Source organism: Salmo trutta, chromosome 12, assembly GCF_901001165.1.
Source record: "Salmo trutta chromosome 12, fSalTru1.1, whole genome shotgun sequence".
Lineage (NCBI taxonomy): Eukaryota > Metazoa > Chordata > Actinopteri > Salmoniformes > Salmonidae > Salmo > Salmo trutta.
Window position 1 is genome coordinate 64,982,825 of NC_042968.1, and position 19,421 is coordinate 65,002,245.

General features: G+C 46.7%; 1 protein-coding gene across 1 annotated transcript in view; it reads left to right on the top strand.

Annotated features, from left to right (window-relative positions):
• LOC115203985 (whirlin) overlaps positions 1-19,421 on the top strand; it is a 144,086-nt gene that overhangs the window by 96,953 nt on the left and 27,712 nt on the right. Inside the window, exons 5-6 of the mRNA XM_029769149.1 lie at positions 4,193-4,401; positions 18,309-18,331. Of these exons, the coding sequence (XP_029625009.1) occupies positions 4,193-4,401; positions 18,309-18,331 (232 nt within the window). The remainder of the gene's footprint in view (positions 1-4,192; positions 4,402-18,308; positions 18,332-19,421) is intronic.

A 19,421-nucleotide genomic window follows, 5' to 3' on the forward strand; every position in this document is an offset into this window, starting at 1 on the left:
TTCATGGGCACACAAGTCCAAAATAAAATAATGCGATTGAGAAATCAAATGCTTCTAACCGAAGGAGCCTCCTTACCTTGATACATAAAACCTAAATCGATACTGACGTTAACGTGGTTCTTCAATAATTGTGCATAATACACGTTGGATGTGCATTTGGGGTTCAGCTGTTTCTTTTCACACATATTTTCACACATCGTCATACATTTTCAGAATGACAGCCAAGTGACGAACAGCTGTTGTGATAGGCTGTTGTTGCATTGCATGCGCTAAGGGCTGGGGGGGGGGAGTTGTTTGTGAGGAAGGTCCAGAATATTTTGGCGTCTCATTCGTTACTCCGGTGAAGACGGTTTGTGGCTGGGTCCACGTTGGATCTAATATCCCTAGCGAATTGTTGATAATCTGTTGTCTGCTTGATTTACAGCAGGGTCTCGTTAGATTGAACAGAGAAAGCATGAAGGTAATGTGTTCATGTTTACATATGTTTTTGTGGCTCTGATTAGACACCGAGTCTACTGAGTAATATTGTGTCGTGTGGAGTATTGTGCAACACCCAACGCTATTCTTATTAACTGGTTTGATTCCAGGCTGTATCACAACCGGCTGTGATTGGGAGTGCACAATTGGCCCGGCATTGTCCGGGTTAGGGTTTGGCCGGGGTAGGCCGCCTAATAAAATAAATAAATATAATGACAACACATTACACAACACCCAACACTATTCCTATTCATTATTCTGGATATAATGATTACATCGCCTAGTGGGCTTATTCACAATATGATCTGGTAATGAAATAACATGACAAATACATTTTGGTTTCCATGTTACACCTGCAATTTAAAAAAATACAAGGGGCTTTAAGTAGCTCAGAAATTAAAGTATCGGAATAGGCCTACCTTGAAAATCAGACATTTCTTCAATGCTCCATTAAAAAAGGAACCTGGTTTTTGGTCACTTTCTCACTATAAAAACAACGATGGTGAGGTTGATGCTATGTGTGCCTGCGTCGGTCACGTAGGATACAGAAAAATTGCCATGCTGGCATCTGGTCTATTTAGTCAGGCAATGTCCTCATTATTCTCCCATATTTTAGCATGTAATAATCATTTGACTATCGAGGCCTGAAAAATCATTATTCTTAAAGTGGTAATGGCCTACTTTTTCATGCTTTTCGGGAGGGATGGAGGGGTTCTATAATAGGCCCAATATGTACAATTATATAAATTATACAATTGGATAATATTGAGGTCCGTGAATTTTTTTTTTTTTTTAAAGTCCCTGAAAGTTATTTGATTTGACTTGCCAATGTCTGTATGAACCCTGCTTAAAAGATGCATAAGCCTATGCTGTTGTATAGGTGAAGTTATGGGCCAATTTACATATATTCCATTTCATTCCTCTAAGTACACATGCGGAACTGCATAGAAATTTTTATTTCTGTTTCAACCCATTTCGAAGTGTTTATCTCAATGTCACACATTGCCCCCGTTATTTATAGAAAGACCCACGTCTGTCTGCTCTCTGTTTAGTGTGGTGGGTCGCTATACTTATTGTACTGCTCCATAGATGGACTACCTCCCAAATGGCACCCTATTCCCGTCATGATATATTCTCTATATTGTAGGGAGTATGGTTTCATTTGGGATGCATACATTATTTATCTATACAGTCCACAGTCCAGAGTGCTATATAATTTAATGCATATGATGATCTTGTAGATGATCAGAGATCAGCCAAGTGCTTCCTGTGAGGTCAGAGGTCATGTATGAGTCTACTGGGGGGAGGGCAGAGAGACATGGGTGGTGTCCCAAATTGCTCCCTATTCACTACATAGTGCACAATGTTTGACCAGAACCCCAACGGCACTACAATAGGGTGCCGTTTGCAGCTGGAGATCAACATCAGTAGACAGAGTAGTCTTCAGTGGCCTCTAGATCTCTACTCTCAAACTCCTCACAGTCTCAGCAGGGGTCAGAGAATACCCCTGACCCTGTGTTCCACGTCTCTACCTGGGATCTACAGTGCCTTCAGAAAGTGTTCATGCCCCTTGACTTATTCCACGTTTAGTTGTGTTACAGCCTGAATTCAAACTGGATTCATTTCATTTCCTCCCCATCTACACACAACACCCCATAATGACAAAGTGAAAGCAGAATCTCATTTACATAATATTCACACCCCTGAGTCAATGTTAAGATCAACTTTGGCAGCGATTACTGCTGTGAGTCTTTCTGGGTAAGTCTCTAAAAGCTTTGCACAACTGGATAGTACAATATTCACACATTATTATGTTTAAAATTCTTCAAGCTCCGTCAAGTTGATGTTGATCATTGCTAGACAGCCATTTTCAAGTCTTGCCATAGATTCTCAAGCCGATTTAAGTCAAAACTGTAACTAGGCCACTCAGGAACATTCGATGTCGTCTTGGTAAGCAACTCCAGTGTATATTTGGCCTTGTGTTTTAAGTAATTTTCCTGCTGAAAGGCGAATTTGTCTCCCAGTGGTGGAAAGCACAGGTGGATTTTACCTGTGCTTAGCTCTATTCCCTTTCAGTACAGAGAAAAGCTTGGACGGGGGTGGGAGGGCCAAGAGACCTGAGGTGGCAGAACGGAGCTCTCGGGTTGGGGTGGGGGGTTTGAGCAGAGCCTGAAGGTAGGGAGGGGCAGTTCCTCTTGCTGTTCCGTAGGTAAGCACCATGGTCTTGTAGTGGATGCCAGCTTCAACTGGAAGCCAGTGGAGTGTGTGGAGGAGCGGGTTGACATGAGAGAACATGGGAAGGTTGAAAAGCATCCAGGCTGGTGTGTTCTAGATAAGTTCCAGGGGTTTGATGGCACAAGCCTGGAGCCCAGCCAACAGCGAGTTGCAGTAGTCCAGACGGGAAAGGACAAGTGCCTGGATAAGGACCTGTGCCGCTTCCTGTGTGAGGTACGGTTGTACTCTACGGATGTGGTAGAGCATGAACCTGCAGGAATTGGTCACGGCTTTGATGTTTGCAGAAAATGACAGGGTGTTGTCCAGGGTCACGCCAAGAAAATAAGTTGAGTGTCATCCGCATAGCAATGATAGGAGAGACCATGTTAGGATATGACGGAGCCGAGTGACCTAGAGAAGAGGAGATGACCTAGAACAGAGCCCTGGGGGACAACAGTAGTGAGAGTACGTGGTGCAGACACAGACACAGATCCACTCCACGTCACCTGGTAGGAGCGGCCTGCCAGGTAGGATGCGCTCCAAGAATGTGCATAGCCTAAAATGCCCAGCCCTGAGAGGATCTGATGGTTCACAATGTCAAAGGCAGTGGATAGATCTAGGAGGATGAGAACAAACATTAAACTCTGTAACTGTTTAAAAGTCACTTTTGGCCTCATAGGGAAATCCCTGAGAGGTTTTCTTCCTCTCCAGCACCTGAGTTAGGAAGGACGCCTGTATCTTTGTAGTGACTGGGTGTATTTATACACCATCCAAATTGTAAATAATAACTTCACCATGCTCAATGGGATATTCAGTGTCTGCTTTTTTTATTTTTATCCATCTACCAATTCTTTGCGAGGCATTGGAAAACCTCTCTGGCCTTTTTGGTTGAATCTGTGTTTGAAATTCACTGCTCGACTGAGGAACCTTACAGCTAATTGTGTGTGTGGGGTACAGAGGTGAGGTAGTCATTAAAAAATCATGTTAAACACTGTTATTACACACAGAGCAAGTCCATGCAACTTATTATGTGACTTGTTAAGCAGGTTTTTCCTACTGAACTTATTTAGTCTTGCATAAACAAAGGGATTGAATACTTATTAACGCAAGACATTACAGCTTTTCCTTTTTAAATAACTTGTAAAAATTTATAAAAACATAATTCCACTTTGACATTATGGGGTACTATGTATAGACCACTGACACAAAATCTAAATACAATCCATTTTAAATTCAGGCTATAACACAACAAAATGTGGAAAAAGTCAAGTGATGTGAATACTTTCTGAAGGCACTATACCTCCCTGTGAAGTTCAGCACTGATCAATATACCAATCTAACTCCCACTCTGTTTGTTATCTAACACTCTCGTCTGTGCTCTACCTGGACTCTATCGCTCTAACCCCACTGTGTCACCTCTGACCTGTGTACTGTAACCCAGTGTCTGCCCATGCCAGTCCACCCACCAGCCCTTCCTCTCTATGCCTTCCCCGCCCCGCAGGTGGGTGACCAGATCCTGGAGGTGAACGGGCGCAGCTTCCTGGGCATCCCACACGACGAGGCGGTGCGCATGCTCAAGTCGTCGCGCCACCTGATGATGACGGTGAAGGATGTGGGGCGCCTGCCGCACGCCAGGACGGTGGTGGGGGAGACCAAGTGGATCACTAGCTCCCAGATAGCAGAGAGCTCCGCCAGTGGCAGCGTGGCCGGGTAAGAGAGATGGGGAAGGAGGGGGGTGGGGAGAGGCATAGGGAGAGGGTCTCTGTATGACTGTACAGGTAAAAGAGAGGGGGGAGGGGAGGGATAGGGAGACTATGGTGGGTATAGAGTGATTGAAGGGGATGAAATATGGCAGAATGACAGAAAGGGAAGGGTGAGATGGAGGTTTGGGTATGTGTGATATAGACGAGGGGATTGCAGAGGGGGTAATTGATTTTAGAAGATAAGCTACAATAGAGAGAGAGAGTGGTGGAGGGAGATGGGGGGAGGGGGTATTTACAACTAGGATTCGCTAATTCAATTGGAATCTCCGGGTGGCACAAGCGCTGGATTTAATGTGCCATTTCAAGAGGGCATCGCACAATTTTTCCGTCTTTGATTTTACAGTATGTCCTCTCCTTTTACTGGCCCCAACGGCCATGCTTTGAGTTGGTTTATTTTCTCATCGTCTAAAAACGAATTATGTTATCGGCTGCTTAGATTGCTACAATAAACCAGAATCACTTTCACTAAAGACAAAGACGTTGGACTTCTTCGCGTTGTGATGAAAGATACAAGTAGCTGTGATCTATTCTGCCCGTACTGTAGATCTATTCTGTGTGCATGTCATGAGGCACGTATGTGTCGTAAATTCAGTTGAAAGACTTCCATACATTTCCATTCAAAGGATTTTCTATGTGTGCCAGGTTATTTAGTGTCATTCCGGGAAAAGTTAAATGAGATACAGTAAAAAAGGACAAAATAGAAACTTCACTCAGACGTGAACGATGCAGTTCCATGAGAAATGGAGGAAGAAAAAAAGGGAATATAAATGTCCCTACTTAACCCATCAATCATATGGAAATGTCAGTTCCCAGCTAATCCCAAGCACATGAAGCACAACCTCTGAACAGCTTGGTGTCTAAGCATACCTTTTGTCTTTGTCTGTCTGTATCTGTCTGTCTGTATCTGTCTGTCTGTATCTGTCTGTCTGTCTGTCTGTCTGTCTGTCTGTCTGTCTGTCTGTCTGTCTGTCTGTCTGTCTGTCTGTCTGTCTGTCTGTCTGTCTGTCTCTCTGCTCCAACTCAGTGTCATTTTCTGTAATGCATCTCTCCTGATTAAGAAAGCTTTGGTGTACTGGTCACACACCAGGCAGAGAAATAGATCTGCAAGGTAGCTGGACATGTTTAACTAGAAGACCAGCAGAGCCCACAAGAAGAGTAAACAAATAAACATTTGACTAACTGGGGACATTTTGTTAGCCCCTACAAGCTCAAATGCTATTTCTATAGGGTTTAGGGTTAAGGTTAGAATTAGTGTTAGAAGTCAGTTTAGGGTACGGGTTAGGAGCTAAAGAAATCAAATTGTATTTGTCACATGCCCTTAACCAACAATGCAGTTTTAAGAAAGAATAAGTGTTTACAGTTTTTCTCAATCGCTTTGGTGCATTTTTCACATCATCCCTAACATGTCCAAAATAATAAGTGCATTTCTCAGAACAATTTGTACAAACTGCAATATACAATAGATGTGTTTCTAAAGCTAGTCAGTCACTAAAAATCCTTAGTACATCTCTCAAAAGTAAATATTCATGCCAATGATCATGTCAGTGTCATCAGAATGATAAGTCCTTGAGTCATTGTTCATGAACAAGGTTGTCAAAATGTTTAGGCATGTTGTCAATGGAACTGTGTACTTTGACAGTATTACCTGATGTAAACTTAGGCTACAGTTTGGATGACAGTTACTGTATTGAAAATGCACAAGGCTGCACTTCTATGGCATATATCAATTTCAACAGTACTATTTACATATTACTGTATGTGGGTTATTGATTGAAAGAGACTGGACAACCCAAGGGGCACAAAGGAAAAAGACTAAATTACAAAGAAACACAGGAAACCACCCCTAAGGCACAACTTTGCCCGCAGCACTGTTCTAGTGCTGTCTCTACACATCCAGACGTTCCTGTCTGTCGGCCCACATATTCTCATCCACATCACACTGGATATTTTCCCCTCCAATGCAACGTGGAAAGAATCTTTTGGAATGCCTTATCCAGCCTCTGCAGGCGTCTACTGTGATGTCCTCACATGCTGCATCCATTGCAGCCAGCAGGGTCATCTGTGTGTGTGGCTGACGATTGTACACCTTCCACCTCCATGCTGAAAATAACTCCTCAATTGGGTTAAGGAATGGTGAATAAGGTGGGAGGAATTCTATGAGCATCCTCGGGTGGGTCACAAACCATTGCCTTATGATGTTTGATCGATGGAAACTCACATTATCACAAATGACCACATACTTTGGCAAATCCTCTCTAAACAGACCCCTCTCATCATCAGGGATGAGAGCCCTGTAGAGAATCTCCAAAAAGTTGAGTAGATGCTGGGTGTTGTATGGCCCTATAAGGGGGATATGGGTTAGGACACCATGCTCCGAAATAGCAGCACACATGGTGATATTTCCTCTCCGTTGGCCTGGCAAATCCACAGTAGCTCTGTGACCGATGATATTCCCACCCCGCCTTCTGCATTTGGTCAGGTTGAAGCCAGCCTCATCCACGTATACAAAGTTGGGAGAGGGTTCACTTGATTCCAACTCCATTATACGTTATATCCCAGAACACACAGTTGAATTTGTTTTGGTAAGGAAGAGTGACATAAAATGTACATATATTGCATGTTCCTTCCACAGCAATGGAAATGTGTGCAGTTTATGCTTACTGTACTATGTATCACTGTAAAATGTTGCTGTAAAGTAGTTACATAGATATATGTTTTACCTGTACATACTGGTACCGTAGCTCCTTAACTCTGTCCTCATTCCTTTGGAATGGTACACGGTACAGCTGTTTCATACTCATCTGGTTTCTATGCAGCACCCTGTCGATGGTTGAGATGCTAACCGTATGGATGTTTTCAAAGACATCGTTGTCTTCTATAATGGTCCTTTGTATTTCCCTGAGTCTCATGGCATTGTTTGCTCGGACCATGGTGCAAATAGCCTCCTCCTGTTGAGGTCTGAAAAGGCGTCCTCTGCCACCGGTTTGAGGTAATCTTGCAGTCCTATGTGGGGAAAAATGCAGTGATGCATCGCACACTTTCACATAGACAAAAACTATGCGAACACACATTTTACTGTAAAACATACAGGTGGGTGCATGTAAGGTGCAGTATGTATCTGTATAGAGTATATTTCTGTATGCTGTGAAATACAAGTGGACTACTGTAATATGAAGCATTGTAGGAAGTATACAGTATACTGCTTATATACAGTAACTGTGCACTGTACATTGGTGGACATACCTGTTCTCTCTTCGAAACGTTTGAACTATTGAGGACACGGTTGATCTCCCAATATTCGGCTGCACCCTTCGACGCGCCTCAGCCATTGTAAGGCCATGATTGACAACATGGTCTACAATAGTGGCCCTTATGTCATCAGATATGCGCCTATGTCCTCTTCTGCCTCTTCCTCTGTTTTGCCTTCCACCATGCATCCTTGCTCCTCTTCTTCCTCCTCTTGGCTGTTGAACCTGTTCTTTTCCTGGTCCATCCATTATTGGAAAATTGCAACTCTGTGTTGTGGTCTGTCTATATATGCTTGCCAATTGATTCTTCATGAGATGCACCTTTGAGCAATTTAGACAACTGGTTGACTGTTGGTTGAACTAACACTTTACATTCCTTCATGAGTGAGGGTCAATTTCACCTGCACCATTCATCAATTCACGTTTTTGTACAAAAGGTCTAATAATTGAAATGTGTAAAACAATTGAAATGTGTAAAACTATGCCTGACAGTTTATGACAAATAGTTCAACAATTTTGCATGTAATGGCTTATGCAAGGAACTAATGCCTAGATGTTTTGAGGGGTAAGACTATTCAACAGAGAACCATCTACTATATTTTGATCAACATGACAAGAGCAATTGAAAATGTGGAAAAAAGCTGACACTTGTACATTATCAATTGCAATATGTACAAAAGCAAATGCAATTTGTTCAAAGGAATAAGAAATTGCTTTAATGATGTGCACAAGTGACTAGATGATTTGGAATTTGTACAAGTAGTATCAAGAATGGCACTTTTGATCTAAGAAATGCACCAAAGCGACTGAGAAAAACTGTAAGAAAGTATCTACTAAATAAACTGAAGTAAACAATAAATAAATAAAAATACAAAAAATAAGAAAATAGAGGTAATTGAGGTAATATGTACATGTAGGTAGAGGTAAAGTAACAATGCATAGATAATAAACAGAGAGTAGCAGCAGTGTGAAACTGGGTGGGGGGGGTCAGTACAAATAGTCTGGGTAGCCATTTGGTTAGCTGTTCAGGAGTCTTATGGCTTGGGGGTAGAAGCTGTTAAGAAGCATTTTGGACCCAGACTTGGCGCTCCGGTACCGCTTGCCGTGCGGTAGCAGAGAGAACAGTCTATGACTAGGGTGGCTGGAGTCTTAGGCAATTTTTAGGGCCTTTCTCTGACACCGCCTGGTATAGAGGTCCTGGACGGCAGGAAGCTTGGCCCCAGTGGTGTACTGGGCCGTACGCACTACCCTCTTTGGCGCCTTGCGGTCGGAGGCTGAGCAGTTGCCATAGCAAGCGGTGATGAAACCAGTCAGGATGCTCCCGATGGTGCAGCTGTAGAAAATGTTGAGGATCTGAGGACCGATGCCAAATCTTTTAGTCTCCTGAGGGGCAATAGGCATTGTCATGCCCTCTTCCCGACTGTCTTGGTGTGTTTGGACCATGACAGTTCGTTGGTGATGTGGACACCAAGGAACTTGAAGCTCTCAACCTGCTCCACTACAGCCCTGTCAATGGGGGTGTGCTCTGCCCTCCTTTTCCTGTACTCCACAATTATCTTGATCACCACACTGCCAGGTCTCTGAGCTCCTCCCTATAGGCTGTCTCACAGTTGTCGGTGATCAGGGCTACCACTGTTGTGTCATCAGCAAACTTAATGATGGTGTTGGAGTCGTGCTTGGCCACGCAGTCATGGGTCAACAGGAAGTACAGGAGAGGACTGAGCACGCACCCCTAAGGGGCCCCCGTGTTGAGGATTGCAGACCGCCACTGAAGACTCTGGACTGCAGACCGCCGCTGAAGACTCTGGACTGCAGACCGCCGCTGAAGACTCTGGACTGCAGACCGCCGCTGAAGACTCTGGACTGCAGACCACCGCTGAAGACTCTGGACTGGAGACCGCCGCTGGAGACTCTCGACTGCGAACCGCCGCTGGAGTCCAGAGTCTGCGGACCCCCGCTGGAGGCTCCGGACTGGGGAACATCGCTGGAGGCTCCGGACTGGGGAACGTCGCTGGAGGCTCCAGACTGGGGACCGTTGCTGCAGACTCCGTGCCATGGGTCATCACTACAGGTTCCGCGCCATGGACCATCACTGGAGGCTTCTTGCCATGGATCGTCACTGGAGGCTCCGGGCCATGGATCATCACTGGAGGCTTCGTGCCATGGATTATCACAGGAGGCTCCGGGCCATGGATTATCACTGGCTTCGTGCCATGGATCATCCCTACAGGCTCCGGGCCATGGATCATCACTGGAGGCTTCGTGCCATGGATCATCACTACAGGCTCCGGGCCATGGATCATCACTGGAGGCTTCGTGCCATGGATCATCACTGGAGGTTTCGTGTCATGGATCATCACTGGAGGCGTCGGACCATGGATCATCACTGGAGGCTTCTTACGTGGAGCTGGAACCGGTCTCACCGGACTGGGGAGACGCACTGGAGACCGGGTGCACAGACCAGGCACAGGGTATACTGGGCCATGGAGGCGCACTGGAGGTCTGGAGCTTAGGGCTGGCACAACCCGTCCTGGCTGGATGCTTACTTTAGCCCGGCAAGTGCGGGGCACTGGCACAGGACGAACTGGGCTGTGAAGGCGTACTGGTGACACAGTGCATAAAGCTGGTGCAGGATATCCAGGACCGAGTAGGCGCACTGGAGACCAGGAGTGCTGAGCCGTCACAATCCGTCCTGGCTGAATGCCCCCTCTAGCACGGCAAATGCGGGGTGCAGGCACAGATAGCACCGGGCTATGAATGCGCACTGGCGATATAGTGCGCATCACAGCATAACTCGGTGCTTGACTGGTCACCTGCTCCCTGCGGTAAGCACGGGGAGTTGGCTCAGGTCTGAACCCTGACTTAGCCAATCTCCCCGCGTGCCCCCCCAAAAAAATGTTTTGGGGGCTGCCTCTCTGTAAGGGCTGTCGTCATGGAGAGAAGAAGACCAAGGTGCAGTAGAGTTAGTGTTCATGATTTAATTCAAAAAAAGAACACTGGAACACTACAAAACAAGAAAACTCCGACAGCTCAACAGTACTGACAGCATAACACACTGAACAGAAACAATTACCCACAACCACAAGGACAAACACACACTACTATATAGGACTCCCAATCAAAGGCAACTCAACACACCTGCCTTCAATTGGGAGTCCAACAACCAACTCACACATAACACAAAAATCTCTGCCACGTCCTGACCAAAACTAATACAATTGCTCCCTCTGCTGGTCAGGACGTGACAGTACCCCCCCCCCTAAAGGTGCAGACCCCGGAATGCACCTTAAAAAGAAAACACAAAAAATCCCCAATACCCCAACAAAACCAATAAACAATACGCCCTAAATAATAAGGGAGGGAAGGGAGGGTGGCTACCGTCAACGACGGCACTGTGCTACACCCTCCCTCCCCAACCCACCTATCCTGGAGGTGGCTCAGGTGCGGGACGTGAACCTTGCTCCACCTTCGGCGTTGCCCACTTCGGTGGCGCCGATAGCTGCGCCGGGAAGACGGGCCACTCGGGCTGACCCTGGCAGACGGACCACTCTGGCTGGGCCGGAGGACAGGCGGGCCACTCTGGCTGGGCCGGAGGACAGGCGGGCCACTCGGGCTGGGCCGGAGGACAGGCGGGCCACTCGGGCTGGGCCGGAGGACAGGCGGGCCACTCGAGCTGGGCCGGAGGACAGACGGGCCACTTCGGGCTGGGCCGGAGGACAGGCGAGCCACTCGGGCTGGGCCGGAGGACAGGCGGGCCACTCGGGCTGGGCCGGACGACAGGCGGGCCACTCGGGCTGGGCCGGAGGACAGGCGGGCCACTCGGGCAGCTCCGGGCAGACGGGCCACTCTGGCTGATCCGGGCAGACGGGCCACTCTGGCTGATCCGGACAGGCGGGGCACCCTGGCAGCTCCGGGCAGATGGGCCACTCCGGCAGCGCCGGCATGGCGGGCCACTCTGGCTGATCCGAACAGGCGGGGCACCCTGGCAGATCCGGACAGGCGGGCCACTCTGGCAGATCCGGCTCAGGATTCACCAGGCTGGGGAGACATGAGGGAGGCCTGGCTCTGGGCGCAGGCCCTGGACTCACCAGGCTGGGGAGACCCGCTGGAGGCCTGGTTTGAGGAGGTGGCACAGGAGAGACCAGGGTGGAGGGATCCACCGGAGGACTGGTCCTTGGAGGAGGCACAGGACGAACCAGGATGGGGAGATCCACTGGAGGACTGGTCCGTGGAGGAGGCATGGGTTTGACCAGGATGGGGAGACCCACTGGAGGACTGGTCCGTGTAGGAGGTACGAGCTTGACCAGGATAGGGAGACCCACTGGAGGACTGGTCCGTGGAGGAGGAACGGGCTTGACCAGGATGGGAAGACATGCAGGAGGCCTGGTTCTGGGCGTAGGCACAGGACGTGCAGGACTGGGAAGACATGCAGGAGGCCTGTTTCTGGGCGCAGGCACAGTCTTCACCAGACAACCAGCACGCACCTCAGGACGAGTATGGAGAGCTGCCTCAGGTGACATAATTTCATCGACATGCTCCGTAGGGCGAATGCTGTGCCTTATGCATCAAACTAGCAGCTCTCTCATCTCTCTCTCCTTAATCTAACCACACTGTCCGATTTCAAAAAGGCTTTACAACGAAAGCAAAACATTAGATTATGTCAGCAGAGTACCCAGCCAGAAATAATCAGACACCCATTTTTCAAGCTAGCATATAATGTCACATAAACCCAAACCACAGCTAAATGCAGCACTAACCTTTGATGATCTTCATCAGATGACACTCCTAGGATATTATGTTATACAATACATGCATGTTTTGTTCAATCAAGTTCATATTTATATCAAAAACCAGCTTTTTACATTAGCATGTGACGTTCAGAACTAGCATACCCACCGCAAACTTCCGGTGAATTTACTAAATTACTCACGATAAACGTTCACAAAAAACATAACAATTATTTTAAGAATAATAGATACAGAACTCCTTTATGCAATCGCTATGTCCGATTTTAAAATAGCTTTTTCGACAAAAGCACATTTTGCAATATTCTGAGTAGATAGCTCGCCATCACGGGCTAGCTATTTTGACACCCACCAAGTTTGGCCCTCACCAAACTCAGATTTACTATTAGAAAAATTGCATTACCTTTGCTGTTCTTCGTCAGAATGCACTCCCAGGTCTTCTACTTCAATAACAAATGTTGGTTTGGTTCAAAATAATCCATAGTTATGTTCAAATATCCTCTGTTTTGTTCGTGCGTTCAAGACACTATCCGAAGGGTGACGAAGGGTGACGCGCCCGACGCGTTTCGTGACAAAAAAATTCAAAATATTCCATTACCGTACTTCGAAGCATGTCAACCGCTGTTTAAAATCAATTTTTATGCGATTTTTCTCGTAAAAAAGCGATAATATTCCGACCGGGAAACCCTGTTTTCGTTCAAAGACGAAAAAACAAAAACATGGTGTCGGCTCATGCACGCGCCCCCAGTCTCATTGTTCTCTGATCGACCACTATCCAAATGCGCTACTGTTTTTCAGCCATGGCCTGCAAAGTCATCATTCAACGTTCTGCCGCCTTCTGAGAGCCTATGGGAGCCGTAGGAAGTGTCACGTTACAGCAGAGATCCTCAGTTTTCAATAAAGAGAGTGTAGAAGGCCAAGAAATGGTCAGAGAGGGCACTTCCTGTAAGGAATCTTCTCAGATTTTTGCCTGCCATATGAGTTCTGTTATACTCACAGACACCATTCAAACAGTTTTAGTAACTTTATGGGGTTTTCTATCCAAACCAAACAATTATATGCATATTCTAGTTTCTGGGCAGTAGTAATAACCAGATTAAATCGGGTACGTTTTTTATCCGGCCGTGCAAATTACTGCCCCCTACCCTAGAGAGATTAATCTTCCCATTAACTCCTTCACAGTCTCTGCCTCGTACCCCTCGCTCACCTCCAATGTCAGCCCGACTGGCTCTGGTTCCGACTGTCCCGTGTGCCCCCCCAAAAAAATGATTGGGGCTGCCTCTCGTGCTCGTTGCGCTCTCTCTCCTCAAAGTATCGCCTCTCCGCTCTCACCGCTTCAATCTCCCACTGCGGGAGGCGATAATGTCCATGGTCCCTCTCCGTCCAGGATTTGTTCCCATGTCCACGAGTCCATAACGCTGTACTCCTGTTGCTCCTTTCTCCTCCGCCGCTTGGTCCTGGTTTGGTGGGTAATTCTGTAAGGGCTGTCGTCATGGAGAGAAGAAGACCAAGGTGCAGCGGAGTTAGTGTTCATGATTTAATAAAAAAAAAGAACACTGGAACACTACAAAACAAGAAAACACCGACAGCTCAACAGTACTGACAGCATAACACACTGAACAGAAACAATTACCCACAACCACAAGGACAAACACACACTACTATATAGGACTCCCAATCAAAGGCAACTCAACACACCTGCCTTCAATTGGGAGTCCAACAACCAACTCACACGTAACACAAAAATCTCTGCCACGTCCTGACCAAAACTAATACAATTGCTCCCTCTGCTGGTCAGGACGTGACACTCTCGTGCTTGCCTCGTTGTTGATTCTCCCCTGGCCAGCTCGTCTTCCCAGTAAGCACACGCTGCTTGGCCTTCTTGTGGTGGGTAATTCTGTCACGTTCGCTATCTTCAAACTCCCTGTCATATATCAGCCAAGGCGCAGCGTACCGGTAATTCCACATTCTTTATTGGAGAAAACCGGACAAAACATTAAACAGGTAAACAGAAAGAAACGTGACGCAACTGAAGCGCACACAAAACACACAGAGAAATAATAATTACCCACAAACACAGGTGGGGAAAAGGCTGCCTAAGTATGATTCCCAATTAGAGACAACGATAGACAGCTGCCTCTGATTGGAAACCATACTCGGCCAAAACAAAGAAATACAAAACAGAATGCCCACCCCATGTCACACCCTGACCTAACCAAACAGAGAAAAACAGCTCTCTCAGGTCAGGGCGTGACAGTGTTGTTTGTTTGTTTTTGTGTGTGCATGTGTGTGTGCATGCGTTTGTGTGTGTCCACATATTCTCAGAGCAGACAGGAAATTAGAAAATGCTGGCAGTGATACCTTTGTGTCTAGAGTGAACTGTCATGAGTCATGAGTACAGTGCAATAATGTGTTCTGTTTATCTGTGTGTCCTGCAGCTTGTCCATGGACCAAGGAGCCTCTGCATCAGGAAAGGTAAGGCCCACCTCCACACGGAGATCTGTCTTTGAAATCAGTAGTCTTATACTTGTGTGTGCATGCGTGTGTGCTTGTCTGTGTGCGTGTGTGCGTGCGTCTGCGCATGTGTGTGAGAACGCACTACTTACTTCCCATGCTTGTGTGGTTGTGCGTTTGTGTGTTTGCTGGAGGCTGTGTGTGTGTGTGCACATTATCATGTTTCAAATAAAATAAAATGTTATTGTCAGATGTTGTTTGTATGATCATATTTGCTCTCTCTCCATCTGTGTCCACATCTGTGACAGCGTGGCATTATGTCAGCCTGTAGGGGGAAAGGGACGCTGGCATTGCAGCCATGTCACGCGGTGGGCCCGTGTTATTGAGTGTGAGGGCATCAGCAGGGCGAGAGGCCAGGGTTAGAGAACATGACCTGAGGAGGGGGAGAGGGACTGTACATAGCTCTGGTCCAAGGCATTACGTGCAGCTTACTGATGCTGTTCATTCTTTTCATTTTCCTCATCAATCTACACACAATACCCCATAATGACAAAGCGAAAACAGGTTTTTAGAATAAAAATCAGAAATACCTTATTTACATAAGTATTCAGACCCTTTGCTATTAGACTCGAAATTGAGCTCAGGTGCATCCTGTTTCCATTGATCATCCGTGAGATGTTTCAACAATTTGATTGGAGTCCACCTGTGGTAAATTCAATTGATGGGACATGATTTGGAAATGCACACAGCTGTCTGTATAAGGTCCCACAGTTGACAGTGCATGTCAGAGCAAAAACCAAGCCATGAGGTCAAAGGAATTGTCCGTAGAGCACCGAGACAGGATTGTGTCAAGGCACAGATCTGGGGAAGGGTATCAAAAACAATCTGCAGCATTGAAGGTCCCCAAGAACACAGTGGCCTCTATCATTCTTAAATGGAAGAAGTTTGGAACCACAAAGACTCTTCATAGGGCTGACCGTCTGGCCAAACTGAACAATCGGGGGAGAAGGGCCTTAGTCAGGGAGGTGACCAAGAACCCAACGGTCACTCTGACAGAGCTCCAAAATTCCTCTGTGGAGATGGGAGAATCTTCCAGAGGGACAACCATCTCTGCATCACTCCACCAATCAGGCCTTTATGGTAGAGTGGCCAGATGGAAACTACTCCTAGGTAAAAGGTACATGACAGCCTGCTTGGAGTTTGCCAAAAGGCACCTAAAGACTCTCAGACCATGAGAAACAAGATTCTCTGGTCTGATGAAACCAAGATTGAAGTCTTTGGCCTGAATGCTAAGCGTCACAAGAAACCTGGCACCATCCCTACTGTGAAGCATGGTGGTGACAGCATCATGCTGTGGGGAGGTGTTTCAGCGTCAGGGACTGGGAGACTAGTCAGGATCGAGGCAAAGATGAATGAATCAAAGTACAGAGAGATCCTTGATGAAAACCTGCTCCAGAGCGCTCAGGACCTCAGACTGCGACAAAGGTTCACCTTCCAACAGGACAATGACCTTAAACACACAGCCAAGACACCACAGGAGTGGCATCGAGACAAGTCTCTGAATATCTTTGAGTGGCCCAGCCAGAGCCCAGATTTTAACCTGATCAAATATCTCTGGAGAGACCTGAAAACAGCTGTGTAGCAGCGCTCCCCATCCAACCTGACAGATCTTAAGATGATCTGCAGAGAAGAATGGGATTAACTCCCCAAATACAGGTGTGCCAAGCTTGTAGCGTCATACCCAAGAAAACCTGAGGCTGTAATTGCTGCCAAAAGTGCTTCAACAAAGTACTGATTAAAGGGTCTGAACACTTATGTAAATGTGATATGTCAGAAAATTAGCAAACATTTCTAAAAACCTGTTTTTGTCATTATGGGGTATTGTGTGTAGATTCATGAGGGGGAAAATACAATTTTAGAATAAGGCTGCAACGTAACAAAATGTGGAAAAAGTCAAGTGGTCTGAATACTTTCCTAAGGCACTATATGTAATGTGGTTTGTGGTTGTCATTCTTCACCTACTTGACCATGCAGTGCTCTATCTGAACATGATGTCCCAGTATGCTTGTACTGTAGAGAGAGAGAGAGAAATGCCCGATCAGCAGAAAGAGCCTGTAGTTGAAAGGTCCTCGGTTTCTCACAGACGCTCCGTGTTTTGTCTTTGACTTCAAAATCTAATTTTATTTGTCAAGTGCGCTGAATACAACTGGTGTGGACTTTACCTTGAAATACTTGCTTATGAGCCCTTCCCAACAATGCTTAGTTTAAAAATAAAAAAGTAACACAAGAGGAATAAAATAAAATACACAAGAATGTACTGTAGAATGTATTGTAGAATGTACTGTATCACATCCGGCCGTGATTGGGAGTCCCATAGGGCGGCACACAGTTGGCCCAGCGTCGTCTGGGTTTGGCCGGAGTAGGCCGTCATTGTAAATAACAATTTGTTCTTAACTGACTTGCCTAGTTAAATAAAGGTGACATTTTGTTTTATATATGTACAGGGAGTACCAGTATCAGATCATTGTGCAGAGGTACGAGGTATTTGAGGTAGATATGTACATGAAGGCAGGGTAAAGTAACTAGGCATCAGGATAGATAATAATAAGAGTAAAATAAAGAACAGAGTAGCAGCAGCATATGATGAGTGTAAAAGTGTGTGTGCATGTGTGCAATGTGTATTTGTGTTTTTGTTGTCAGTCTGGGTGTGTGTGTGTTGTTTGTGTGTGTGTATGTAGTGTATGTGAATGTATGTGGATTTTGTGTGGGCGTGTCAATGTAATGTGTGTGAGTGTGTATATCTGGCCCTCCAACAATATTGTTTGGCCCCACCCAAAGCCCCCCAATTTAATTATTAATATTATTTTCATTAAAATAAAGAAATGAGTAAATCTCGAACCTGAGATGCAAAACATCCTAAATGCAATATCCCAAGAAGGGAGTTACCCCACCTAAATAATGCAAACGTTACATTTTCATTTCATTCATGAGGAGAGAAAATGCAGGAGACAGTCAACTAATAAAGCAGGCAGCGGACCATTTTGTGGTGCTGAAATGTAAAGCTGCAACCCCAGCACAATCAAGAGGAGGTAAACAGTGCCTGGTGCTGAAAATATAGCTAACGTCTGATGCAAGTGGCACACAGCAACAGATGGAGAAAAACTACACCAGTCGAGTAATTCATTTCAACTATAATGTAGATGCAGGGAGTCCGGAAGCAAGTGCAGTTAGTGAGTTGAATGACGGTGAACATGGAACGATACAAAACAAGAAAAGCTTCTAAACATGGAAACAAAAACAATATTTTCTGGTGGGTGATAACAACGGAGTGCTATGTAAAGGGGAAGTAATCAGGCTAGTGATGAAGTCCAGGTGTGCCTAATGAGGCGCAGGTGTGCGTAATGAAGGTTCCCAGGTGTGCATAATGAAGGTTCCAAGGTGTGCGTAATGAAGGTTCCCAGGTATGCATAATGAAGGTTCCCAGGTGTGCGTAATGAAGGTTCCCAGGTATGCGTAATGAAGGTTCCCAGGTGTGCGTAATGAAGGTTCCCAGGTGTGCGTAATGAAGGTTCCCAGGTGTGCGTAATGAAGGTTCCCAGGTGTGCATAATGAAGGTTCCCAGGTGTGCGTAATGAAGGTTCCCAGGTATGCGTAACGAAGGTTGCCAGGTGTGCGTAATGAAGGTTCCCAGGTGTGCATAAGAATGGGTTGCCAGGACCGGTGCTTAGTAGATCGGCAACGTCGATAGCTGGAGAGGGGTCTAGTGGGAGTGGATGTGACGTGACTACCCTCGATGTCCAGGGGAGGCGGAGGGGTGTCGTGGGGGACGGCATCAGCATTGGAGCCTCACGTGGGCAGTGTCCCAAACCTCTACTGCGCATCGGAACCGCTCATCCGCCAAAGGGGCTTCGGTCTGGGTCAAGTACCACGGAGCCAGGGCCAGGTGTTACCCCAGGACGCACTGAAAGGGAGACAACCCGGTGGAGGAGTGACGAAGTGAGTTTTCCGCACAGGGAAGAAACCGGGCCCACTCCCTCTGTTGGTCCTGACAGTGACTCCTCAGGAACCTCCCCAGCTCCTGGTTGGTCCTCTCCACCTGCCTGTTGGACTGAGGTCGGTACCTGGATGTGAGGTAGACCGTGACCCCCAGTTTCTCCATGAAGGCTCTCCAGACACGTGACATGACTTGGGGGCCACGGTCGGAGACGATGTCCTCCAGACGGCCATAGTGCCGGATGACCTGCTGTAACAGAGTCTCAGTGACCTGGTGAGTGGTAGGGAGACCAGAGAGTGGGATAAGCATGCCACCAAAACGCACACAAGGACTCGGCTCTCCTGAGCGCATCCCTGATTTGTCTCGATGTCTGGAATTCAATCAGCTTAGTTTGAATTGCGGCCTCATCCAGCGAGGGAATCATTTTCTTAGCAAGGGAGGAGAATTCTCCACCTGAGCGGACTGTGAGAAGAGCACGTATGCAACACAATGATATTCTTGGGCATGCTGTAATCTTCAAATCTAG